The sequence below is a fragment of the Oncorhynchus keta genome, chromosome 4 (genome assembly GCF_023373465.1).
Source record: "Oncorhynchus keta strain PuntledgeMale-10-30-2019 chromosome 4, Oket_V2, whole genome shotgun sequence".
Taxonomy (NCBI): domain Eukaryota; kingdom Metazoa; phylum Chordata; class Actinopteri; order Salmoniformes; family Salmonidae; genus Oncorhynchus; species Oncorhynchus keta.
In genome coordinates this window covers 19,144,945-19,171,662 of record NC_068424.1, presented here as the reverse complement: position 1 = coordinate 19,171,662, position 26,718 = coordinate 19,144,945, and the positions used below count along the sequence as shown (strand labels likewise).

Below are 26,718 nucleotides of genomic sequence, written 5' to 3'. Positions count from 1 at the left end.
ATGGACAGTCCTACATGGCGCAACTCCAGGGGGGTTGAGCGGAGGCTCGACTATATTTTTGTACCCAGGTCTTTGGGTAAGTTGTCTGGGCGGCTGTTGCCTGTTTTCTTTTCAGATCACGACGGGGTGCTCCTGCAGGTGGGGTCGCCAGTCTGCCTCTTTGGTAGGGGGTACTGGAAGCTAGATCGGGATGTGCTGGAGGAGCAGGCTTTTGTTGACGGGTTTTATGGTTTCTTTTGGAGTCTTGAGGGCCTCCGGTCCATGTGCGAGGGGGTGTTAGAGTGGTGGGAATTAGTTAAGGTGAGGATTAGGGCTTTTATAATAGGGTATTGTAAGAGGAAAAAAAGGGAGGAGAGGAGGGAGGTGGATCGTATCCAAAGGTTAATTGAACTCGAATACGAGGCAGGCAACCTCGGCGGGTCGTTTGACTGGGAGAGATCCGCAACCCTAAAGGCGCAGCTCAGGGAGTTGCAGGAGCGGAAGGCTCGAGCTTTCCTGGAGCGTGCGCATAGTGGCTTTCTAGAACATAATGAGACTTGTTCTGCTATGTTCTTTAAGTTGGTTAGGGCAAGACAGAGTAGGAAGGTAATGCATGGTGTTAGGGAAGAAAATGGTAGTATAGTTAGAGAACCAGAGGATATGGTCAGGGTGACAACTGATCATTTCCAAGGTTTATTTAAGGAAAGGGAAATAGATGTAGAGCAGGGAAATGTGTTTTTAGAACACTTGTCCAGGCGGTTGCCGGAGGACATTAGAGAAGTGATCTAGGCCCAGATCTCACTAGAAGAGGTTGAGAGCGCTCTTAGGAGGATGGGAAAAGGGAAGGTGCCTGGGATGGATGGGCTGCCGGCTGAGTTTTATCTCAAGTTTTGGGGTATACTTGGACCAGTGGTCCTCGAGGTCTTGAAGGCCATCCTTGAGACGGGGTCCCGGGGGATCAATGGCTGTTGGTGTGCTGTCACTTTTATATAAGAAGGGGAAGTAACAGACCTTGGCAACTGGCGGCCGTTGACCATGCTGTGTGTAGATTACAAGCTACTTGCAAAGGTTTTAGCAGACCGGTTGCGCACAGCCCTTCCCTACGTCGTTCATGAGGATCAGACGTGCGGGGTAGAGGGCCGCTCTATTAGATGGAACCTACAGTTAATCAGGGACTCCATCGCTTGGGTTGAAGATAGAGGACTGCCTTTAATGGTAGCAGCGCTAGATCAGGCGAAAGCCTTCGATCGCGTGAATAGATCCTTTTATTCAGAGTGTTAGGTCGATTAGGATTTGGGGAGAAGTTTATAGGATGGATTCGTACATTATATGTCGGAGCGGGGTGCCGAGTTAGTGTAAATAGTCACTTGGGTGACGTTTTTGACCTCTCGTCTGGGGTCAGGCAGGGGTGCCCACTCTCGGCTCTCCTCTTCGTTCTGTACATGGAGCCTCTGGGGGCTGCCATTAGGGCAGACACAGGGGTGGAAGGCTTGCTGATCCCTGGAAGTGGTGGGCTGCGTGTTAAGATGACGCAGTACGCCGACGACACTTCCTTGCTGTTGTGCAAGGACTCGTGCCTGACAAGGTCCCTTGCCATCTTTGGGGATTTCACCTGAGCGTCGGGTGCAGTTCTGAACCATGCAAAGTCTTCCGTCAAGTTTTTCGGAAGATGGCGCGGTAGAACGGATGTGCCTGGGGGGTTATCTCTCTGTGAGGGGACCCTGAGGATTCTCGGGGTCCATTTTGAGACCTCTGGCTCAGCGACGCTAAACTGGAACATGCGTATCGCAGTGGTACAGAGGAAGCTAGCAATGTGGAAAGCTAGGTACTTGTCTTTTATGGGCAAAGTCCTGGTCCTAAAGGTGGAGGTGTTGCCGTCTCTTTTGTATTTGGCATACATCTACCCATTGCCGGCTTGTCTGAGGAGGCCTCTAGTGAGGCTTGTGTTTCAGTTTATGTGGAGTGGCAGGTGCGAGTGGGTCGCCAGGGCACGCATGATCTGTCCCATCGGGGTGGGAGGTAGGGGGATACCACATTTCCCCCTCAAGCTGGGCACAATTTTTGTTCCTTTCTTGTTAACGGAGCTTGCTCAGCCAGTGATACACCCGTCCGGTTACCTCCTGCGGGTGTTTTTCTCGTATCAGGCAAGAAGCATAATGGTGTGGTCTAACACGGGTCCTCGGGCGGAACAGCTGCCGTGGCACTTTGGTCATGCGGCCAAGTGGCTGCGTGCGCACCCTGAGGTTGAAGTTGCCCGAGTAGGTTTAGATCACAGGCACCTGTACGAGGAGGTCAGAAAGGCAGGGAGTCCGGCACCTGTAGTGGGTATCTTGGAAGTGGTCTGGGAAGGAGTGCAGGCGCGGGGTCTGGACAACAGGCTCAAGGACCTGAATTGGTTGAGCCTTCATAAGTGTTTGCCGGTACGTTCCATCTTGTACCGGTATAGTTTGGTGCAATCCCCCACCTGTCCAAGATCCTCTTGTGGCAGGGAGGAGACTGTGCGCCATGTCTTTTGGGACTGTGCCTTTGCCGGAGTACTATGGGCTAGGGCACGGGTGTTGTTAGGTTTGGTAAAGGGGGATTTTGTATTGACGTGGGCCAGGTTAGAGAGGGGTGTAGGGAGAGCGAGAGGGACGGATAGGGACAGGTTTCTGCTCTGGCTTCTCATGAGTCTCTTTAAACGGGGGCTGTGGGAAGCAAGGCAGAACATGGTGAAGACAGGGAGAGATTGGGGGTGGAAGGGATAGTGAGGAGGGTGGAAGGAGATTTGAGGGGAGGATGAAGAGGGAGGAGAGGAAGTGGGGGCAGCATGCTGCTCGGGAGAGGTGGAAGGGGGGTTTAGGGCTGGGTGTCATTTAGATTTGTAAGAGGATAGATTAGGGACGGGGAGATAGGGAAAGGTATTTTGTAGGGTGACGGGGAGGGAAGATGCTCCCCTGAGGTTTTGTTTGGGGTTTATGTTTAGTTTAATGAGTTAAATTAAAATACCATTATTTGAGTATGTATGTAAATTATGAGTTGTAAAGAATGAACGGTATTGAAGATAATAAATTATTTTTTATTTTAAAAAAATAGTCTGTAATAGGTTTCACGTTCCGTTTGTTATTTTGTATCGTTATTTCATGTGTCGCTTTTTCCAATAAAGTCATGAGTAACTACCACGCTGCATTTCGGTCCGACTCTCTTTCGACAAACGAAGAACGCCGTTACAGAATCACCCACCACACACGGACCGAGTGGCGTGGAAACAGGCAGCGATAGCTGGAGCAGCAAAAGGAAGATGTATTATTCGGAGAATGGACATGGGAAGACGTGTTGGATGGTAAAGGTTGTTACACTTGGGAGGAGATACTGGCCGAAAGAGATCGCCTCCCATGGGAACAGGTGGAGGCACTAAGGAGAGCAGAGGCAGCCGGAGATAGGAGCCGATGATACGAGGGAACACGGTTGGCAAGAAAGCCCGAAAAGCAGCCCAAAATAATTATTGGGGGGGGGCTTAAAGAGAGTATAGCTATGCCAGGTAGGAGACCTGCGCAAACTCCCTGTGCTTACCGGGGGGCTAGAGAGACCGGGCAGGCACCGTGTTATGCTATGGAGCGCACGGTGTTTCCAGTGCGGGTGCATAGCCCGGTGCGGCACATACCAGCCCTTCGTATTGGCCGGGCTAGAGTGGGCATCGAGCCAGGTAAGGTTGGGCAGGCTCGGTGCTCAAGAGCTCCAGTGCTCCTGCACGGTCCGGTCTATCCAGAGCCAACTCTCCTTGTTTATCGTGAGGAGCCAAGGAGGAGACCTGCCTGAACCAGAGCCGGTGTTAGACGTGAGCGAAGCAGAGACTGTGAAGGAGTTAATGGGGAAGGTGGAGTGGAGAGTAATGAGGGAGTTGCTATCTTGGTGCTTTAGGTACAAGATTCGTCCGACGGAGCGTGTCGGGGATTTGATGGCACCTGGGTCAGCGCTCCATACTCGTCCTGAGGTGCGTGTTAGTCGGCTGGTGAAAAATGTGCCAGCCTCACGCACTAAGCCTCCTGTGTACCTACCTAGCCTTGCACGTCCTGTGCCAGTCCTGCTCTCAGGCACTCCAGTACACCTTCACGGTCCAGTCCATCCTGTGCCACCTTCACATACCAGTCCTCCGGTAGCAGCTCCCCACACCAGGCTTCCTGTGCGTGTCCTCGATCCTGTAGCACCAGTTCCAGCACCACGCACCAGGCCTTCTGTGCACCTCGCCTGTTCAGCACAGCCAGAGCCTTCATTCCCTCCTGCGCTACTGGAGTCTCCTGTCTGTTCAGCGCTATCAGAGCCTTCCTTCCCTCCTGCGCTGTCGGAGTCTCCCGCCTGTTCAGCGCTATCAGAGCCTTCCTCCTCTACAGCGCTGCCGGAGCCTCCTGCCTGTTCGGAGCAGCCTGAGCTGTCAGTCTGCATGAAACAGCCAGAGCTGCCAGTCTGCAAGGAGTTGCCAGTCTGCAAGGTGCTGCCAGCCTGCATGGAGCAGTCAGAGCTGTCAGCCTACATGGAGCAGTCAGAGCTGTCAGCCTGCATGGAGCAGTCAGAGCTGTCAGCCTGCATGGAGCAGCCAGAGCTGTCAGCCTGCATGGAGCAGACAAAGCTGTCAGTCTGTTCGAAGCAGCCAGAGCTGTCAGTCTGCATGAAGCAGCCAGAGCTGTCAGTCTGCAAAGAGCTGTCAGTCTGCAAAGAGCTGCCAGTCTGCAAGGAGCTGTCAGCCTGCATGGAGCTGCCAGAGCTGTCAGTCTGCAAGGAGCTGTCAGTCTGCATAGAGCAGCTAGATCCGCCAGTCAGCCATGATCTTCCAGATCTTCCAGTCAACCAGTCTCTTCCAGATCTGCCAGTCAACCAGTCTCATCCAGATCTGCCAGTCAACCAGTCTCTTCCAGATCTGCTAGTCAACCAGAATCTTCCAGATCCGCCAGCCAGCCAGGATCTACCGGAGCCTACTACCTGCCTGAGCTTCATCTCAGTACTGGGCTTCCTCTCAGTACTGGGCTTTCTCTCAGTACTGGGCTTCCCCTCAGTTCCGGGCTGCCCCTCAGTGCCCCTCAGTTCCGGGCTGCCCATCCGGGAGTCCGCACCTTAGGGGGGGGGGTTCTGTCACGCCTTGGTCAATGTATTTTGTGTTTTCGTTATATTATTTGGTCAGGCCAGGGTGTGACATGGGTTTATGTTATTGTATTTTCGTATTGGGGTTTGTAGTATTTGGGATCGCGGCTGATTAGGGGTGTTGTATAGGCTTGGCTGCCCGAGGCGGTTCTCAATCAGAGTCAGGTGATTCTCGTTGTCTCTGATTGGGAACCGTATTTAGGTAGCCTGGTTTCGCTTTGTATTTCGTGGGTGATTGTTCCTGTCTCTGTGTAGTTTCACCAGATAGGCTGTAATAGGTTTCACGTTCCGTTTGTTATTTTGTATCGTTATTTCATGTGTCGCTTTTTCCAATAAAGTCATGAGTAACTACCACGCTGTATTTCGGTCCGACTCTCTTTCGACAAACGAAGAACGCCGTTACACAATGAGGTGTCTCTTGAGTAATATTCCTGGTTTACATTTGTACAGCAGTGAGTCAAAGGGCCAAATCCATCCATTAAATAGAGAAATTAAAACACAGCTTTTATAAGACTGGAGCTAGTACACCCTTGTCAGTCTCTCTTCCACACTACAAGGATATCATTCAGAAAGCTGAGAAATTCACTTGCATCCTGACTCGAAAATAAATCAAAATAAACAAAAGAAAATGCTGTTTCAAATTGAAGAGACAGTATTTGAATTAGTCGCTTCCTAGCAACCACATAATCCATTTTGTAGAAGTCTATTAGGGAAGCTATAGAACCAACATGCTAGGTTCGGAAAATAAAAATAGAAGCATAGCATTGTGCCACGTGCAGGGCCATCAAGCATAACACTTCTCATTGGGTTTTATCTTCATATGGGAACAATGCTGTGACTGTCAACACCTCCCCACATGCCCCCACCTCACCCCTCTATATGCCTGATATAGTCTTGTGGTTGAAACAATTAAGAACTTGTCAGTAGAGAATGTCGACTGAAGCATGAAATACAAAGATACAAAAAGGCTTCACCTTGTAGCGTTGCCATGTTCCTGAATTGCCAACTTGTCTGTCGTATAAACATTCTATACATAGAAATACACTTTACGCTGAGTGTGATGGAGTAGGGTGTAAATGCAGCTACTGCAAAAATGGAGTATGTAGCGGGGCTAATGTAGACAGTAAACAAGATGCACTATATATTCAAAAGCATGTGGACACCCCTTCAAATTAGTGGATTTGGCTATTTTAGCCACACCCGTTGCTGATAGGCGTATAAAATTAAGCACACAGCCATGAAATCTCAGTAGACAAACATTGGCAGTCGAACGGCCTTACTGAAGAGCTCAATGACTTTCAACGTGGCACCGTCATAGGATGCCACCTTTCCAACAAGTCATTTTGTCAAATTTCTGCCCTGCTGGAGCTGCCCCGGTCAACTGTAAGTGCTGTTATTGTGAAATGGAAATGTCTAGGAGCAACAACGGCTCAGCTGCGAAGTGGTAGGCCACACAATCTCACAGAACGGGACCGGCAAGTACTGAAGCATGTGGGGCCTAAAAATCGTCTGTCTTCGGTTGCAACACTCACACCCAAGGTCCAAACTGCCTCTGGAAGCAACGTCAGCATAAGAACTGTTCGTCGTGAGCTTCATGAAATGGGTTTCCATGGTGAAACAGCCGCACACAAGCCTAAGCTTGAGCAATGCGAAGCGTTGGCTGGAGTGGTGTAAAGCTCGCCGCCATTGGACTCTGGAGCAGTGGAAACCTGTTCTCTGGAGTGATGAATCACGCTTCACCATCTGGCAGTCCAGTGGACAAATCTGTGTTTGGCGGATGCCAGGAGAACGCTACCTGCCCCAATGCATAGTGCCAACTGTACAGTTTGGTGGAGGAGGAATAATGGTCTGGGGTTGTTTTCCATGGTTCAGGCAGACCCCATTGTTTCAGTGAAGGGAAATCTTAATGCTACAGCATACAATGACATTCTAGACAATGTTGTGCTTCCAACTTTGTGGCAACAGTTTAGGGAAGGCCCTTACCTGTTTCGGCAAGGCTGGTCCTTTCCTGTTCCGGGTGCGTAACATATCGTCAGTATGATATGTCCCACTACATCAGTGGTGTCAAACTAATTTTGCCCCGAGGGCCGCATTCGGTCTTCAATGAGGTCAGAGGGCCGCATTCGGTCTTCAATGAGGTCAGAGGGCCGCATTCGGTCTTCAAAGAGGTCAGAGGGCCGCATTCGGTCTTCAATGAGGTCAGAGGGCCGCATTCGGTCTTCAATGAGGTCAGAGGGCCGCATTCGGTCTTCAATGAGGTCAGAGGGCCGCATTCGGTCTTCAATGAGGTCAGAGGGCCGCATTCGGTCTTCAATGAGGTCAGAGGGCCGCATTCGGTCTTCAATGAGGTCAGAGGGCCGCATTCGGTCTTCAATGAGGTCAGAGGGCCGCATTCGGTCTTCAATGAGGTCAGAGGGCCGCATTGAACCTTTTTATGTTTCCTTACCATCAAAATTGGCAAGACATAGTCCTGTATCCACTGTATGGCTTTCATTACTGTGAATATTACCGAGCCGGACACAGTGAAGAATGTAGGTCCATTCTCATTTCTACAGTTTCCATTTGGTTTTAGTCATTTTAAAGTATATCGAGCTAATTTTTTAAAGATGATTATTTCATAAAGATTTTTGTTTTTACTCAAACTATCCACGGGCCATATGTTTGACACCCCTGCTCTATATCCTTCTTGATAGATTCCTCGTAATTAGCCAGGAACTCTTAATGGGAGACATTTCTCGGAGACCATATCCAGGCTTAATTAAAAGCGCTAATTTCTCAGATGTGATACTAATCTCCCAGTAATTTCCTTGAGGCTGCTAGAGGTTAACACAGGGCCAGACACCAAATGTAATCAGAAAATAACCAGTATGTACTCTGTTCGATAGCAGTTTAAGGTCATCTATCTGCAGGTGTCAAGACGTCATGCTTCGCCGGGCACTGGAGTCCACTTCACAAATGGAGCGAGGAGACTTACTCAGCCTCTCAAGTATAGCCTCAGCTGTCAAAAAATGATAACGCTACAGCTCCCTGTTCCCTTGGCATTATGGCTGTCTCTTTGCAGAGAGCAAGGCTCTTCGGCTCGATCTCAACTCACTGTATGCTTCTGTTGATGCTAAACATCATCAATGCTAATGTTGACCTATGGCGTTTCTATTAATTTCAAGTTGAGGTGGTCCTTTGAAGTTGCTCGAGCTCTGCGGCTGATAACTTGAAACAAACAGTTCAGCGGAGACGAAAATATCAATGAAGGCAAATGATCTGCTGGGATGCATGGGGAGGTGTCATATAGTGAGAGACAGAGACAGATTGAGAGGAGGGGGGGTGTTGGACTTGTCAAGTCCATGATGCAGTTCTAATCAAGTACATGGTTCCTATCATACATTGCATTGCATCGTACGTTACATTCAAACCACTCTTATGGTCTGAGGTCATTTGCAGTTCCTCAATGAATAAATTATGTCATAGAATGTGCTCATTGAAGTCAATTGCAAAAGGGAGTGTTTGTTTCAAATGAGATCATATTTGAGTACAGGTTGTCTGGGTGCAAAAAATACAGAGCAAAAATGGCGAGGATAAAGGTAACACTGTCACTTGTTTAACAAACTGGGACGTTTATCGATTCATTTTGGTTGATAATATTGACATTTCGGTCCTCGAAGACTTCATCAAAAATATAGAAGCCATTAGTGCAGGTAACTGAAACAGTCTGCTCTCAAATTTGCTATTGTCCAAATTGCTGTCATTAACTGTGATTTTAATAAATTGACTCTCACCACAGGCGCAGAAACTAGTATGCACCCTGTGTTACAGCAACAATGGGAGGATGTAGTTGTGATACTAACTTCGACTGGCCAAGGTTCCCCAAAGTCATTCTACAATCTATTTGAAGCTTGTCTGTCACTCATTGAAGTACACACCTCTTCCTGCTAAGGTTGTGCTCTAAAGGCTAAAAAGGCTGTCATTTAGTGCTGGCCATGTAAGTAAGCGACTTGTAAGTCGCTCTGGATAAGAGCGTCTGCTAAATGACTTAAATGTAAATGTAAATGTATGTCGGGATATATAGAGAAACTATCTATGTGGACTAGGATTGATATCTCTTGCAATTCATTCTCAATCAATAGATGAAAATTGGGGGGAGATTTGTTGAAAAACAAATCAATTACAATAAGCAGATGGCATCAATCCAGATTAAATGTTTTAGAACTGTACTATAGCTATTGCAATACATTTTACTTCTGTTATGTGGCCAACTTTGCATTCTTACTAAGCCAAATACTATACCAGCACATAACTCAAATATTCTATTGACATTTTTTTATGCATCATATACTCACAAGTTAGACTTATGCTCCCATACAGCCCAAGTCAATTGACTTAAATCCTGTTCCATGCCTAAAGTCACATAGTGTCTAAAGTCACATAGTGTCTAAAGTCACATAGTGTCTAAAGTCACATAGTGTCTAAAGTCACATAGTGTCTAAAGTCACATACTTTAAATGCACATTTTTCACTGTCACACTTTTGTGTTGAGATCAGTAATGGTATAAAAGAATGATACGCTACCAGAGTAGTGTAGCAATGTTCCCAGACCTGTCTTATTTATTGATTTGTACTTGGGAGAATTGGAGGGCTGGATTCCGTCATTTCAGCTTTGCAAGAGAACGTTGAAATGACCTCTGCTGTGATTTTAAAATTGTGCTGCTTATTTTCCACATAACTAGATTTACAACAAACTGGTCTCTGTTAAGACAAGGCAAAGATGTATTATTCATAACGACATCAAGATGTCATAGGAAATAAGTCCTACTTTAGTTGTCCTTTTAAAACCAGTATACAACCTGACCATGAAGTCTTAAGACATCATTGCAGCCAGTTTTGCCCGCTAATTACATAGGTTCAAAACCTATTGCTGCAAAAAGAGTAGATAACTAATTCAAGAGGACCAGTAAATCAAATCAAATCAAATCAAATTGATTTATATGGCTCTTCGTACATCAGCTGATATCTCAAAGTGCTGTACAGAAACCCAGCCTAAAACCCCAAACAGCAAGCAATGCAGGTGTTGAAGCACGTAAAACATCCATTCCCCACATTAATAACCAACATCGATGTTATAATCGTCTTCTAAGATCTTCTTAGATGACTTATACACATTAAACAGGCTTCATCATGAATGCTTTGATCAAAGCCCTTTGATTATTTTTATCACACATATCAAATCCCTTGGACAACATAATTCACATTTCAATCAGGCCACTACACCTTGGTGGAAGACAGGCATAAATCCAAATAGAAAATGTACCTCTGAGCATGGTGGGTGTGATCTTTTAAGTCAACTCAATCAACTTTACTTCAAATTAAACTGGGCAGACGTGATAACATCTAATGACTTAACACCACAAAATGCCCTAGACTGCCCCAGTCATTCGCCTAAATAATGAACAAAAGTACATATTATGAAATGATTCTTAATTGCTAACTGCTAATACATTTCTTCCATTTAGCCCCAAGAGGTTCTGAAGTATTAGACTACAGATTTAGGATCTTAATTTGATCACCCTGTTGCAGGAAAACGTTCCTGGATTGCAAATGTAAAACTTGTCATGTATGAGGTTTATAAAGGCTTATGAAGTTTGTAATTTCCACTTTGACTAGATGTTTCAAGTATCAACCCTTGTAAATTAATGTCAGTTAATTATAATCCAAATAATAATGACCATTTACTGTTGCTGCAAGATTATATTCCTGCTGTAGCAAACTGGTTCAAATTAGGACCCTACATCTGTACCTTGTGCACGACTTCTGCCCTGACTGAGGGAATGAACCACTAAGTGGACCAGGGGACAAAGGCTCAAGATTACATGGATGTTGTGGATTGGCAACCACAACCTCAATCCGAAGTCATAGGGTAAGGTTCAAAGTGGGATTGTGATACCGGGCCATGGGGATTGGATGAGAAAGTGGAGCGGAAAAGGCGACTGAGGATTGACACGGATGTTGAAGACAGAGAGAGGCTCTCTGGACTTCGCAAACAAAAGCAGGAAGGGGTTGTCATGAATGGCCATGTTGAAAAGGGACAGAAATAAACACTGCATAGCCGGGGGAAAGAGAAAGCCTGAATTAAAATCATGTGAGGGATGGTCACTCCAAGCAAGGAGGGACATTCCAAAGAGGCTATAGCATTAACCCATTCCTGTTTGGAGAGGAAAGTTCATGTAGGAGGTGTAGACAATGGGACACATGTAAACACAGATACCTGACCAAATATCTGAGGTGTATTTTCTCTATTTTAGCTTAAAAACATGTTTGGGTTCACATAATGATCATTTTCCTTTAACATCTAATTGTCTAGGATGGAATTGTTCTGAGAATGTCCCAGTTGAAAAAACATTGCAGCGACAATTATTCTCAAAAAGCCATGGAGATGTTGCTTGAACGTGCTGAGGATGTTTCTAGAACATCATACCTGACACCATTCCAATAATATTCAGACAGGATTAGATAATGTCATCTCACAACCAAATGGGAACGCTTTCCTTTTGCTAACTGAAAATACAATGGGTGTGTGACAACATCACCATGATCAGTCAATATTACCAATGCAGACTGTTGGTTACAGATAAAAAATCTTAAAATTACAACGTGGTGAATTGGCTGGAGCGGAGGCCTCTGAGCCACTCAATAAAAGCCCTTGAAATTTAAACTCATTCCAATATGAGGGAGAGAAAACCAAACAGAAAATAGAGTTGGGAAAAGTCACTGAGGCATTTAGTTGAAAGTCACTGCTTCAAGTCAACTATTCCATTCATGAAAAATGAAAAAAATATCCTCCAGCCCCCTTCTGCCTTCAGTTCTCTCCAAATACCACACATAATATGTCTGGCAGATATATATTTTTAAACAACACTGGTATTGCAAGGCAGTCTATTAGCACATGAACTTAATTAAATAATAAGAAAAAAATTAAATACCATTGGCATTCTAGCAGTTGCATGGCGACACAATACAATGACAATGCTTTAAATCCAGCAGAAGTATTGACGTACAAGGGACCCGTAAGTCAAAAGAAAGTTGTTTAGGGAGATTTCAAACAGTTGAGCTGGCAAGGCTATGGTTTCCATGAGAACCAGCATCGATATCTGTCTCCCCGTACAACTGTAAAAGTTCAAAGTAAAAGTAAAAGTATAAATCATTTTAAATGTCTTACATTAAGCGAACCATTTTTAAGACTTTTTTTATACGGATAGCCAACACTCAGACGTGTGTTTAGCGAGTACGCCAGATCAGAGGCAGTAGGGATGACCAAATATGTTCTCTTGGTGAGTGATAGCGACCATTTTCCTGTCCTGCTAAGCATTCAAAATGTAACAAGTACTTTTGGGTGCCAGGGGAAATGTATGGAGTAAAAATAACATTATTTTACTTAAGAATGTAGTGAAGTAAAAGTTGTCAAAAATATTAATAGCAAAAATGTAAAAAACATGGTACTTTAATTATTTGTACTTAAGTACTTTACACCACTGAATCTTATCTCTAAAACATTAATTTCCAGACACAGATTAAGCCTAGACCTAGACTTTAAAAAACAAGTTCAATGGCGGTTCGCTCTTCCGAAATGTCTTCTTTGTCCAAGACTAGGCGGAAACTGTGTCAGCCTTAGTAAGTCACAGCGCAAGAGTTAATTAATGGAAAGTCACCATTTTTGTAAGCCATGCTCATTTAGAAAATCTGTGTTAGTGCCAATGACCCTTGCCATGCAGGAGGGCAGCCCATTGCCAAAGTGGCTCTGTGACCTGCTGTGTATAAGAGTGATAGGAAGGGAGAAAAAGAGAAGAAAGTGTGTGCGTGTGTGTGCGTGTGCACGTGTGTGTGCGAGTGAGTGAGACAGAGGACACAGGTATGGCCACCCCATTTAGAGTTTGAAATCAGGCACAGAGAACTTACACAGCACAGCACTCCATTTCAGTACACTGTTAAAAAAACGTCCTGTTGTTTTTACTGTAACTTACTGGCAGCCAGTTACCTGTAGGTTACTGTAAAAATACGTACAGTATGTTACCGTAAATTCCAAATAAACTTTGATTTAACAGTACATGCCATCTACCCCCAAGCCATAACACTGCTAAATAGCCAGACTGGTAAATAGTCAATTAATGGTACCAAAACTATCTGCACTGACTCTTATCTTGCACTGACCCTACGCACACTCACTAGTCTATATATACACTCCACATACTCGTAAGTAAGCATTTCACAGTAAAGTCTACACAAGTTATTTTCAGCGCATGTGACAAATAACATTTGATTTGATTTACATTACTGAACAGTTTACATTAATGTACTGTTAAACCAACATGTATTTGGAATTAATGGTAACATACTGTACCTTTTTTTGCAGTAATTTACAGGTAATTTGCTGCTAGTAAGTTACTGTAAAAACAACAGGATTTGTTTTTACAGTGTACTTAAAACCCATTTTGAGGTACGAAAAATGGCAATGAGGGTTCACCTCAGTTTCAATTCACACAGAGTACTCTCTTCCAGACGTTCACACAATCCAAGTGAACGTACCCCACTTCCACATCACACAGAGACATGCAAACGAAACCTGGATTTATTCCTGGCCGACATATTCAAACTACTGACACACACACACACACACACACACACACACACACACACACACACACACACACACACACACACACACACACACACACACACACACACACACACACACACACACACACACACAACACAAACACACACACAAACACACAGACAAACACACAGACACACACACACAAACATGCATAAACACACACACAGACACACAAACACACACACAGACACACAAACGCACACAAACACACACACAAAGAGCATTCTACACTTTCCTTGGCTGAGCCACAACACTGTTCCAACTCTGCCCTCTTGCTGTGACCGTGGGAAGCCAAGCCAGAGGTCTGGCTTCCAACTGAGGGTTTCGCTCATCAGCACTATTACATTATCGGAGGCGGTGACCCATTAACAGAGCAGTGCTATTGATTGAGTGCCAACTCAAGGCGAAAGACACTGCTCATGCAAATACAGGAGCCAAAACCTGCAGAACTGAAGAGTCTAAGGCTTTTTCCTTGGTTACGGAATTTCGATGCCCCTTTATAGCCTAACCATTATTATCTGCTAATTCAAGTAAACAGACCTTACTCAGTGGAGCCATGCTAATTGTGCTGCAGCACTGATGTAATGACATACTCTTTTGTGAATACATTTTACAACATATAAATCATAGTCCCCCTGTGCCCCATACAGTTGGATACATGCAGCTTTTGAGGATACCATGCATGCATGTAAGAGGTCCCATTTGGGTTGTAAAACCTCAAAACCTGCCTTTGCATTTTCCACTATACATTGGCTATTTTGCGGGACTTTAGTATATCCCTGACCCATAATCTTTGGGCCTCAGCTTTGAATATAAGCTAGTGGGTATATGGAGGTGGGTTCCTGTCCAAGTCTCCCCCTGATGAGAGAATCAGAAAAAATCCTCCCCAAAGAAGAATTAATCTCATCACAGGGACAACAAAGTTTATCTTTGTAACATATGTTACAAATATAAACATGAATTTGTGGTAACTGAAAGATATTAATGATTGCTTGTCATTATAGACAATCGTATAGGCTGCATTAGCCCCTTTCAATCGACATCCATCGTCATCATCTGCTAAAGAAAAATTAAAGATATATGACTTTCAAAATACAGAAATAGAGCCGGCAGGATGCATTTTGCATCATATGATGTAAAACAGAACTTCCTTTGATGCAAAATCTATCATACCGGCTGTATTTCTGCATTATGAAAGTTATATATCTTGAAAACTTGATTGCTGACATGCAAAACATTTTGGGACTATATCAACAATGGACTAATGAAACAAATACCAAAATAACATTTTGGGGTGGAATTTTCCGTTAAAGAAATATTTTTTGAACAGCGTACTGGTATGGAGCTTCTTATATTGTTTAATGGATTCTAATGGCATTTTATCATAGGCCAACAGTAATTTACATATCCACCAGGGTCAAGAGACAGATGGTGTTAGGTTGGCTATTAACTATATTTGATCAAATATATGATGAAATTATATGAAATTCATGAAGTTATTGATCAACATCCCTTTTATTTCATATTTATTATCAGCCTTTTAAAAGATGATAGGTCATGCAACTAAAATGTCTTATTGGCTACAGAATGAACAATGACAGCAGATTTCAATCAAAAGGATCTGAGAATTATTTTAATGCATTTTTCATTAATTTATTCCATGATATGAACCCATTTAAAACAGACGCAACATGCAGAAAAATAGACTATTAAATCATTAAGAAATAGTTTATTTTAATATTCTAGAAAACTATCATAGACTACATAATATGCTAATAAAATACCATAGAATACTCACCCAAAATTCCAACAAGTAGAAGTCTCAACACAGCCAAAGGATGTGTATCCATCACGTCGTGAATAAAGATCCCACACACACGATTCAGAAGCATTCAATGAGATCTCAGGTGGGTGATGAATGTCTGTGGCAAACCATAATTATCCAAATTCACTGAAAGCACGCGCGCGCAAGTCCCTTCATGGTTCACGAGTCTGTCGTCACGCAAAATTGTCAGCCCGTATTTGAAACTTCGAACTCCGCAACACCTCCTCAATTCTGGCTCCTAATATCAAACCTCCACATGTGCTTTCCTGCACATCTCGTTGTTAAAATGACTTATGCGCTTCCTTGCATCCTTTCAGATGGAGGGTGGGAAGAAGGGAGGGAGAAAGGAGGAGAGAGAGGAAGGGAGAGGAAGGGGACGATCTATCTCATTCCATATGCTAGAAAGCATGACATTGGCAATTTAATATGAATGATATGATAACGATTTTATTGTATGACTCATTTACATTTTCTAATGGCTTTCTCGGCATTGTTGGGAAGGATGGTTAAGTAAGCATTTAACTCTTAGTCCACACCTGCTGTTTACGAAGCATGTGACGAAAACAATTGAATTTGATTTGAAGAATAAGACATTGTAAGCTTTTATAAATGCGTTATAGATGATTACATTTCATTTTATGTAGGATTATTAATTCTTGTGCAATGTTTTTGAATGCTTTAATATTTCTATACATGTCCATACATGAAAGTTATAAAGTATTACCACCTATACCTAAGGAAAAGTAGCCTAGTATAAAATAAAAACAACAATTTGCTTAGGGCCCCCAAAAGGCTCTGACTGCATGTGTGGGTATGGATGTGGGTACACAGACCCACAAGCCACTGTGGCCCCTCATGATGAGTTCCGATTTTTTTTTTGTCCCCCACCCCCATCAAAGTGGCCCATCCCTGATCTAGGCCATCTTCTACAATATTATGCAAACATTTTAACCTGTCAAATGCTATAATTCAAAGTAATGTATGAAAGATTAAATCCATAGCTTATGTTGGGAATATCAAAAAAAAAGACTTAAAACAATATCAAATTGTATAAAGTTTAGATATTCCTTTTCATAAAGATGAAAATGCTTTATTTGACTCAAGGATTACATCTAGGAAGAAAAGTAACCCGAGCACTATCTTAAGGATTTCCTGAGAAATGTCTCAGTGGGACAGTTTAAACTGAGAGGAGGGCTGGGGAGAGTGGGGAATGACGTCCCTTGAGAGGGCAAGAACGACATGTATGTCAGGAGAAGTGCAGTATTATCATAAGGAGACGTATACTTGGATTACGGAGGAGGAATGGAGGGAAAAAGAGAGGCTGAGGAGGTCTAAGAGAGAGAGGGAGGAAGGGGGTGAGCTTGAACTTGTAAAGAATTTAGGAAAAAAGGGAGATGGTTTGTTGAAGAAGAATGGTAGAAAGTGTAAGAAGTTCTTGGAGCCCAAGGCCTAGGATACAGATGAGTCTTTGACAATAGGAGTGAAAATTCTTGGAAAAAGTGGACCCTTGCCTTTTGGCCGGACAATTTGTACTTCAAGGGATGGAAACAGAGTTAGGTGCTGTGAAATCGGTGAAGGTAACCCAAAGTGGTTTTGTGATCATTGTTTCTGTTGGTCAGAGGGAACAGGCGCTCTGTATCAAACGGCTGGGGACAAGAGATGTGAAACGTTTTGCTCTCAAGAAAAGGGTATCATTGAAAGGAGTGATTACTAGGGTAGCGGTAAATGTGAAAGTGGACCAATGAAGAGGACCAATGTGATGCTCCTTGTTTGGTGCAACCCTGCGGCACAGACAGGGTGGCGAGTGGAGAAACAAAAAAGTAATTCTCTATTCTTTTGAGTTCTGATGTTGAGTCTTTTTCTGACAAAGTGATGTTAGGATATATCAGGTATCAAGTTGTTAAGGGGCGGCAGGTAGCCTAGTGGTTAGAGCGTTGGACTAGTAACCAAAAGGTTGCAAGATTGAATCCCCGAGCTGACAAGGTAAACATCTGTCATTCTGCCCATGAACAAGGCAGTTAACCCAGTGTTCCTAGGCCGTCATTGAAAATAAGAGTTTGTTCTTAACTGACTTGCCTAGTTAAATAAAGGTGAAAAGTACAAGCTTTTGTACTGAATACATTTTGTTGTTACAGGTGTCTAGCTTATAGGCATGTGGCATCTGTGTGGAGGAGGGAGGTTCCTAGGTGTGAGAAGTGTGCAGAAGGGCATGAGACAAAGGTACAGTTTACATACACTTAGGTTGGAATCATTAAAACTCATTTTTCAACCACTCCACAAATTTCTTGTTAACAAACAAGTCGATTAGGACATCTACTTTGTGCATGACACAAGTAATTTTTCCAACAATTGTTTACAGACAGATTATTTCACTTATAATTAATGCATATCACAATTCCAGTGGGTCAGAAGTTTACAGACACTAAGTTGACTGTGCCTTTTTAAACAGCTTAGAAAATTCCAGAAAATGTCATGGCTTTACAAGCTTCTGATAGGCTAATTGAAATAATTTTAGTCAATTGGAGGTGTACCTGTGGATGTATTTCAAGGCATACCTTCAAACTCAGTGCCTACTTGCTTGACATCATGGGAAAATCAAAATAAATCAGCCAAGACCTTAGAAAACAATTGTAGACCTCCACAGGTTTGGTTCATCCTTGGGAGCAATTTCCAAACGCCTGAAGGTACCACGTTCATCTGTGCAAACAATAGTACGCAAGTATAAACACCATGGGACCACGCGCCGTCATACCGCTCAGGAAGGAGACGCGTTCTGTTTCCTAGAGATGAACGTACTTTGGTGAGAAAAGTGCAAATCAATCCCAGAACAACAGCAGAGGACCTTGTGAAGATGCTGGAGGAAACAGGTACAAAAGTATCTATATCCACAGTAAAACGAGTCCTATAACAACATAACCTGAAAGGCCACTCAGCAAGAAAGAAGCCACTACTCCAAAACCATTATAGAAAAGCCAGACTACGTTTTGCTACTACACATGGGGACAAAGATCATACTTTTTGGAGAAATGTCCTCTGGTCTGATGAAACAAAAATAGAACTGTTTGAACATAATGACCATCGTTATGTTTGGAGGAAAAAGGGGGATGCTTACAAGACGAAGAACACCATCCCAACCGTGAAGCACGGGGGTGGCAGCATCATGTTGTGGGAGTGCTTTGCTGCTGGAGGGACTGGTGCACTTCACAAAATAGATGGCATGATGAAGAGGGAAAATTATGTGGATATATTGAAGCAACATCTCAAGACATCAGTCAGGAAGTTGAAGCTTGGTCGCAAATGGGTCTTCCCAAATGGACAATGACCACAAGCATACTTCCAAGGTTGTGGCAAAATGGCTTAAGGACAACAAAGTCAAGGTATTGGAGTGGCCATCACTAAGCCCTAACCTCAACCCTATAGAAAATGTTTGGGCAGAACTGAAAAAGTGTGTGTGAGCAAGGAGGCCTACAAACCTGACTCAGTTACACCAGCTCTGTCAGGAAGAATGGGCCAAAATTCGCCCAACTTATTATGGGAAGCTTGTGGAAGGCTACCCAAATTGTTTGACCCAAGTTAAACAATTTAAAGGCAATGCTATCAACTAGTAATTGAGTGTATGTGAACTTCTAACGCACTGGGAATATGATGAAGGAAATAAAAGCTGAAATAAATCATTATTTTTACTATTATTCTGACATTTCACATTCTTAAAATAAAGTGCTGATCCTAACTGACCTATGACAGGGAATGTTTACTATGAAGTGTCAGGAATTGTGAAAAACTGAGTTTAAATGTATTTGGCTAAGGTGCATGTAAACTTCCGACTTCAACTGTATGTGTAGGATTGGGTAAAGAAGCGATATGTGCTAATTGTAGGGGTGCTCATGGGGCTGGGGATCAGAAATGTCTGATGAGAGAGAGGCAAGTTGAGGTTACCAGGGTTAGAGTAGTGCAGAAGTTGTCATATACTGAGGTAGTTAAGAAGTAGAGGAAGATGGGTGAAGGGGGAGGGATACTGAAAGGAGTGGTGTGAGTAGTAGATCTGAACCAGTACAGAGGGATAGGCCAACAAGTGATATATGCTTCAGTAAGTTTGGATTTTTAGTGTTTACAGCAATGGTTATCAACTGTACTGCAAATCGCAGAAAATGTAGGTTGTGGTGGCAGCTGCAGAGAAGTATTTTGGTGTACGAGATTTGACGTCAGAAGAGTTACATTGTGTGTTGAGTGGTGGTGTCCTGTCCTTTCAGGCTGTTGGCCTGAGATATAACTAGATAGATTTAGTGGAGTAGGGTGGTGGGTTTTTAATTATTTTTTTTCCAATCAAAGTATAAGGGACTTATACTCCAGTCTAGTTGATGGCAGTAGTGCAACATTTATTGGATGCCAACCGCCGTTAAACCTCATCGAAGAAGAAAAAACGTCTCAATGCAGACAAATGAAATAGGAACTGAAAAGGAAAAACACTTGTTTCCCAGGGAAAGTATAACAGGGCTGTGTCATTGGCGCGCGGGCCAAATTGAACGTCACAACAACGCTTTTTGCTCTTAGCTACTCCCTAAAGAAAATATTTGATTTTTGTCAGTGAAAATAAAATTGATCATGAAGTTCCGAGCAAAAATGATTGATGTTGGTTGCCTTAACCATTTCACTCGTAAGTCTAACGTTAATAATATAATGTTGCTCTTGTGTAGCTAGCTAGTATTAAGCATTCATTGCTAGCTCGCTAATAACGTTAGCAGCTAGACTAACAATTTGAGCAAAGTCCTTCTCTAGGCTTCACATAAAGTTGAACAATTATACCAACTACTGTTACTTGCTAGCAAGCGTGTTTCACTTGCAAGATAAAATATATGGTTGGTGCGGGTGCTGTCTGCAAAGAAGTTGGCTGTTTACTAAACTAGCCCAAAGACACTGATACAAAGATTTGTATAACTAACGTTAACCCTCATCGTTCTAAATGTGGCTGATAGAACACAACGTTTGCCAAAGAGGATATACCATGACCAAACTTCTCTGACTCGGTTTTGGTTATATGGGATACGGTCTTTGTCAGAATGGACTTTTCGTGATAGAACACTTACGCAGTATGTTAGGTGAATTAACGTAGCAGGTAAGGGTAATTGTGTTCAGGTTGGTTAAAAGCAGCGGCGGGGGGGTCCTTTGCTCAAAGAGACGATATTTGGAAGATGACCTCGCGACTTGAGAGATTGCATGTTTATCAATTGAACCCTGAACCGACCAAGAGGTAAACAGGCAACTTCTATGCTTACGGACAGGGTTAGAGATGGACGGAACCCCTCGTGAATTTTCTCTTGCGAGTCGAACATGCAACACTTCGTAGCATTTTACATTTAACTTCTCCCCATCAGGTGTGGTGAATACCATCTCTAAACTAACGAAGACATGCATCCTGCGACTTACTCCAAACAACCTATATTTTGTACTGTCTGGTAAGGTAGCCAGCGGAGGAGTCGGCATGTGGTGTGAATTATCTCAGGTACATGCCCATGCAATACAATATGTCTATTTCTACCAATGAGTTGTACTTCGATTGCTCACACAATTACGTTTTTAATACTCTCAATTGTTATATGTAGGCCTATGGATTATGAATTGCACACTGTTGCTCATTATTTTAAATTTGGCATGTGAATGGAGCAGAACAGAAACTCCAAGGAGAGGTCAGTCTGCCTTTCCATTATATGGAAAAAAAAACTATTTTCCGAAAGTGAAATACTTTGTCTCTTCTCTAACATGTAGGCTCGGCATTCCGGAACAGTCCCACTCCAATCAAATCAAATAGTTTTTGTCACATTCTCCGAATACAACCTTGTCGTGAAATGCTTACTTACAAGCCCTTAACCAGCAATACAGTTTTAGGAAAATAAGAGTTAAAGTATTTACTAAATAAACTAAAGTTAATAAAATACAAGAGTAACAATAAAATAACAATAACAAGGCTATATACAGGTGGTACCGGTACCAAGTCAATGTGCGGGGGGTACAGGTTGTGGTAATGACCAGCTGACCAACAGCACCAGCTGTTATTGACAAACAGACCACCACCCCTTGTCTTATCGGAGGCAGCTGTTCTGTCTTGCCGATGCACAGAATACCCAGCCAACTGTATATTATCCATGTCGTTCATATCAAATCAAATTATATTGGTCACATACACGTGTTTAGCAGATGTTTTTGCGGGTGTAGCGAAATGCTTGTGTTTCTATCTCCGGCAGTGCAATAATATCTAACAAGTAATATCTAGCAATTTCCCAACATATACCTAATACACACAAATCTAATTAAGGAATGGGATTAAGAATATATACAAATGTGGATGAGCAATGTCAGAGTGGCATAGACTAAGATACAGTAGAATATTATAGAATACAGTGTAAACATATGAGATGAGTAATGCAAGATATGTAAACATTATTAAAGTGACTCGTGTTCCATTTAAGTGGCCAGTGATTTCAAGTCTATGTATATAGGCAGCGTCCTCTATGTGCTTGTGGTGGCTATTTAACAGTCTGATGGCCTTGAGATAGAAGCTGTTTTTCAGTCCAAGGTTTCTCAGTCCAAGCTTTGATGAGCCTGTACTAACCTCGCCTTCTGGATAATAGCATGGTGAACAGGCAGTGGCTCTGGATCTTTTTGGCCTTCCTGCGACAGCGGTCGCTGTAGGTGTCCTGGAGAGCAGGTAGTTTGCCCCTGGTGATGCATTGGGCAGAACGCACCACCCTCTGCAGGGTCCTGCGGTTGCAGAAGGTGCAGTTACCGTACCAAGTGGTGATGCAGCCCAACAGGATGCTCTCAATTGTGCATCTCTAAAAGTTTGCGAGGGTTTTAGGTGCCTCGACTCAGTGAAACATAAGATATTCGTTTTTAATATCCCGTTGGTAGGATAGTCTTGAACAAAGCTCATCCAGTTTATTCTCCAATCATTACAAGTCAGAATGTTGAAATGGTGATAACTTCATTTTAACTCACTTGACCGGTTGTCTGCCGATTTTTGTCCTTATGTTGACGGTAATCTGGGACAAAATATCCACAGGGAAGCGTTATCAACCTGCTGGTCGTTATATTGGTTTATCGCACGCGACAAACACTTGCACGATATGGCTGAGCGTAACCAAACCACAGACAGAACATTGTCCCACGCAATTAGCCTGCAAATTTCACAACCACTTCCAGCTGATTGCGGGGAAACGTGCTTTGGTCAACTACGTTCGGTTACATTCGGCTATTGTTTACATATTGTGCATGATGTGCAATGTGTCAGAAGATTGCAAATTCAAACCACAGAACCTACTGGCGAAGCAAAAAGTCAGCTAAACACTTTCCTGTGGATACCCCATCTCCACCTCCTAACAGCAAAACTAACAGCATGGACAACCTGTAAAGTAACTCTAAATATAATTTTATTCAACATTCTGGCTTGTAAGAGACTCTTGTGTTCACTGGTGTCTACTCTATACTTATCCAACAAGCCATTCTCGATTTGTGTTGTATTTGACCAGGCCAACTTCTTTGATGAGTATCAGCTGGAAGGTGTGGCGCCTGACGCTAATGAGATCTGCCTAGAGGTGACCCCCGAAAACCTTTCCAGGGCTCTGAGAACCTCTCAGAATGCCAAGTGTGTGAAGATCAAACTGACCAAGAAGCACTGTCCTTGTCTCACTCTCGTTGCAGAACTGGTAAGAGCTACAGCAATTATATCCAATGTGTCTGCTTCAAGGGAAAACTGTCAACACTCACTGGGCTGTGTTGATTATGATGTGTAATTCTGTTGACTATATTGTCCATGTTTGTAAGTGACTACTTTGACATGCCAAGCAGTCAGTCAGTCAGTAACACTTTTCTAACAAACGGGTTTATGTTTAACACCTATAAATGAAACTGTCTTAACCCCCCTAAAAGCAAGATGTTTGTGGTGTTAGGTTATAATTCTCAGAGTAAAACACTCAACGGACATTATGAAAGCTTAACCAAGTTTATTCTTCCCAGAAGATTAATACAGCTGTATTAGACAAAAAACGTTTTCACACAAGCACTGATATTTAGCTGTTTAACCTCCTACTCATCCGTACAAACATTGTTCTTTACTGCTAGGCAGGACACTAGTTATACGGCCATAAAGTTTTATTTCTCCCTTAAGGTGACCTGACCTCAACCCCTTTCCATCACTAATCCATGGCTCTCTCAGTTTATCAATGCCTGCCACATGTGATCGCTTCCCTGCACTCAACACATTCAAAGCTTAATTGCACACACTATATACCTTCCTTCTATAACCATTCAATTCTGGTGTAGACCCTCTAAGCCTCGGCACTCCATCAGTGACATGAATAAGTATATTTTCATATTCTCAGAACCCAACCGTGGCAGAGAAAATTTCTCCAGGTAGGAAATAACTTTGAGAGGAACCAAACTTCATAGACGCAGCTCATCCTCCTAGCTGGCTAGAAGTTTGGATACGTCAGAAGTTCAGTCATTTTATCTTTCCCTGCCCTCTTCTTCCTGTTAGCCAACACTTTCCAGCGTCAGTCGTGTTGTCACCCATGACATCCCGGTGGACGTGATACCCAGAAGGCTTTGGCACGACTTCAAAGAGCCCAGAATGCCAGACTTTGACGTGAGTACCAGAGCCACTCTAGCCTGGATCCCAGTCTCGTTCTGCCGAAGCCGACTAAAGCAGAACCAGACTGGCATCCAGGCAAGTCCTCTAAAGTAATGCCAGTTTAACACGTCAGGTGTACTGTTATTTAATTTGTTCTAATGATAACTATATCTAATGCTTTTCAGGTGAGCATATATTTGCCTCCACTGAAAACTATGAAAAATGTTGTGGATCGAATGAAGAATCTCTCTAACTTTCTGGTAAGAGACTGTTTACTATGAGCTCAGATAATTTTACACATGCCCCCAACATACTATGATATATTTGTTAAAATATCTTCAGTGTATGTTTAATATTTTAAATATAAAGGAAAACATTGTTTGGAAGTCACCGGTATGTCATGATGTCCTTTAAAGTAACGTAAAATAGAGCTGTTTGTAGATTGGATTATTAGCTTTCAATACAAAGTTGCGGTGCCCTCTGTCCTAGGTGATGGAGGCCAACCTGAATGGAGAGATGAACCTGAAGATTGAAACTGACCTGGTGTCTGTCACCACCCACTTCAAAGACCTGGGTAATCCTCCCTGGGGTAGGTGCATCCCCTTTACTTGTGTCGTGTGCATTAAGGCACACCGTAGAAAATCCTTTTTGAAAAAACTCATGTTAGCCATGGCAACAAACTGGAGCCTGTCTCAGGGCTTTTACTAATTTCAGTCTCGTCTCTCTTGGCCCCCCTCAGGTGACGATGGTTCTCAGGGGCGCAGTCAGAGCAGAGACCCTGAGGTCATGGCCCACACCCGCGTGGACATCCGCAAGCTGCAACAGTTCCTCGTGGGCCAGCAGGTCAACCCCAGCAAGGCAATGTGCAGTGAGTCTCATGGACTTTTTACTAATATTAACCACATTGACCAATCAATCAGCTCCTCTAATGTCAACGTCACCAACCCTGGTCCCAAAGACCCACAAGGTGATGCAGGCTTTTGTTCCAGCCCTGAAGTAACAGATTTTCCGCACAAAACGTGCATACCATGTAGCTCTTTAGGACCAGGGTTGGTGAAGATTGGACTATGCCATCTGATGACAGACAGAGCGCCTTGACTGTACCAGTGAGTTACTGTTGCATCTTCTGTGATGCTTTATCAGATTCATCACTATATTATGAGTAGTGATGTGGACATGAATTGTGTGAGTGAGGGAAAACAATTGTTAAGACTGAGTCATAAGAAAGATCCACTGATTGCAGATCACTGATGAGCATTCTATTATTCCCACCAGATATTGTCCACAAGAGGATCATTCATTTGATTCTACTACATGAAGACGTGTCTCTGCAATACTTCATCCCAGCGGTGGCCTAGCAAGACAAACGTTGTCTAACACAAAAGTCAGCTGAGAAGGTTTGTTTTCTTCAGGATCAAATTGGCCATCCCTCCTACTGAAGGGCTAGTGTGTAGGTATGTTTTTGATTCAACCCCATCGTAACACACCTCGTTCAGCTAATCTAGGTGCTAATGAGCAGTAGAATCAGGTGTGCTAGCTAAGGGTTGGAAAGAAAGCTTGCAGGACGGTAGCTCTCCAGGAGGAGGGATGGGTGATCCTAGACTACACATTCCATTCATTTGAGAAGTTGTGGTTGATTTAAGATGACATGAAAACATGTGAAAAGCTTGTAAAATCAACACTGCCGTCATGCACTTCCAAAAGTATAACTTATTCTCAGTGGAATTTCATCTTTAAAATGTAAAAGGTGTACTCTTAGACCTCGAACAAAGTTTGTATGTTATAGTTTAGTATTTTATGTAATACGCTTACAAATCTCAAGGCCTTAAATGTATTGTCTATGTATGTTGCTACTGTATTGCTGTAAATAGTTTAATAATTCCACTCAAGATGTAGCTACACGCTCAGCCTTCATGCATTGTATGTACTATTAATAAAACATTTTTTATTTTATTGTTAGAACACTTGTGTTATTTGTAGTGAAAAATGTGTTCAAGTCATTGCATATAGTAATATAGAGGTAGATTGAAGGATAGGGACACTTAAATGACCCCTTGCAAAAGATGTGCTTCCAGTCTGTACAATGCATGGTATCTTGTAATAGCATAGGCATAGTTTGTCGGCAGTTAGGTTGTGTTCGATAGTGCAACAAATTAAATAACCACAGGATTATTTTGCAAAGGAAATCATTTTTGTATTTTTTGGGTCCCTAGATTAATTTGAATTTGACTTGTTGTTTTTAGATGGTTGCGTACATAGTTGGTGCTGGACACACAGAAGGACCTTAGACATACACAAAGAGATTACTGGAAAATGGGAAATGCTTGTTTTTTATTTATTTTATTTAACCAGGTAGGCCATTTGAGAACAAGTTCTCATTTACAACTGCGACCTGGCCAAGATGAGGAAAAGCAGTGAGACAAAAACAACAGAGTTACTTACGCATGGTATAAAGAAACGCACAGTCGATAACAATAGAAAAATCGATATACAGTGTGTGCAAATGAGGTAAGG

General features: G+C 43.0%; 2 protein-coding genes across 5 annotated transcripts in view; one reads left to right on the top strand and one right to left on the bottom strand.

The window, feature by feature from the left end:
• The window catches only part of LOC118370444 (receptor activity-modifying protein 3-like), a 42,455-nt gene extending 20,133 nt beyond the window's left edge, over positions 1-22,322 (bottom strand). Inside the window, exon 1 of one of the 2 annotated variants that reach the window (XM_052503546.1) lies at positions 22,189-22,322. In XM_052503546.1, coding sequence (XP_052359506.1) covers positions 22,189-22,210 — 22 coding nt within the window. In that variant the 5' untranslated portion in view covers positions 22,211-22,322. Of the gene's footprint in view, positions 1-15,554; positions 15,881-22,188 lie in introns of those variants that run through there. The other variant, XM_035755449.2, reaches the window with a different exon arrangement.
• hus1 (HUS1 checkpoint clamp component) lies at positions 20,061-26,157 on the top strand. Of its 3 annotated transcripts, XM_035755432.2 has the most exons (8): positions 20,061-20,235; positions 20,954-21,081; positions 23,105-23,281; positions 24,112-24,219; positions 24,390-24,464; positions 24,694-24,793; positions 24,944-25,072; positions 25,480-26,157. In XM_035755432.2, the coding sequence occupies exons 1-8, from the start codon at positions 20,184-20,186 to the stop codon at positions 25,560-25,562; spliced, it is 852 nt and encodes a 283-aa protein (XP_035611325.1). In that variant the 5' UTR covers positions 20,061-20,183; the 3' UTR covers positions 25,563-26,157. The 3 variants fall into 3 exon arrangements, with proteins under 3 accessions (XP_035611325.1, XP_035611332.1, XP_035611316.1); XM_035755439.2 differs by lacking the exon at positions 20,954-21,081 and having other exon boundaries at positions 20,068-20,235; XM_035755423.2 differs by lacking the exons at positions 20,061-20,235; positions 20,954-21,081 and adding an exon at positions 21,112-22,987.
• The last annotated feature ends 561 nt before the right edge of the window (positions 26,158-26,718 follow it).

Bases quoted from the DNA above. Each gene is read 5' to 3' on its own strand.
- hus1 (XM_035755423.2), top strand. From the start codon at position 22,703: ATGGCTGAGCGTAACCAAACCACAGACAGAACATTGTCCCACGCAATT. The intron at 24,465-24,693 runs GTAAGAGACTGT...CCTCTGTCCTAG, and splicing joins AGAATCTCTCTAACTTTCTG to GTGATGGAGGCCAACCTGAA. The intron at 25,073-25,479 runs GTGAGTCTCATG...TATTCCCACCAG, and splicing joins CCCCAGCAAGGCAATGTGCA to ATATTGTCCACAAGAGGATC.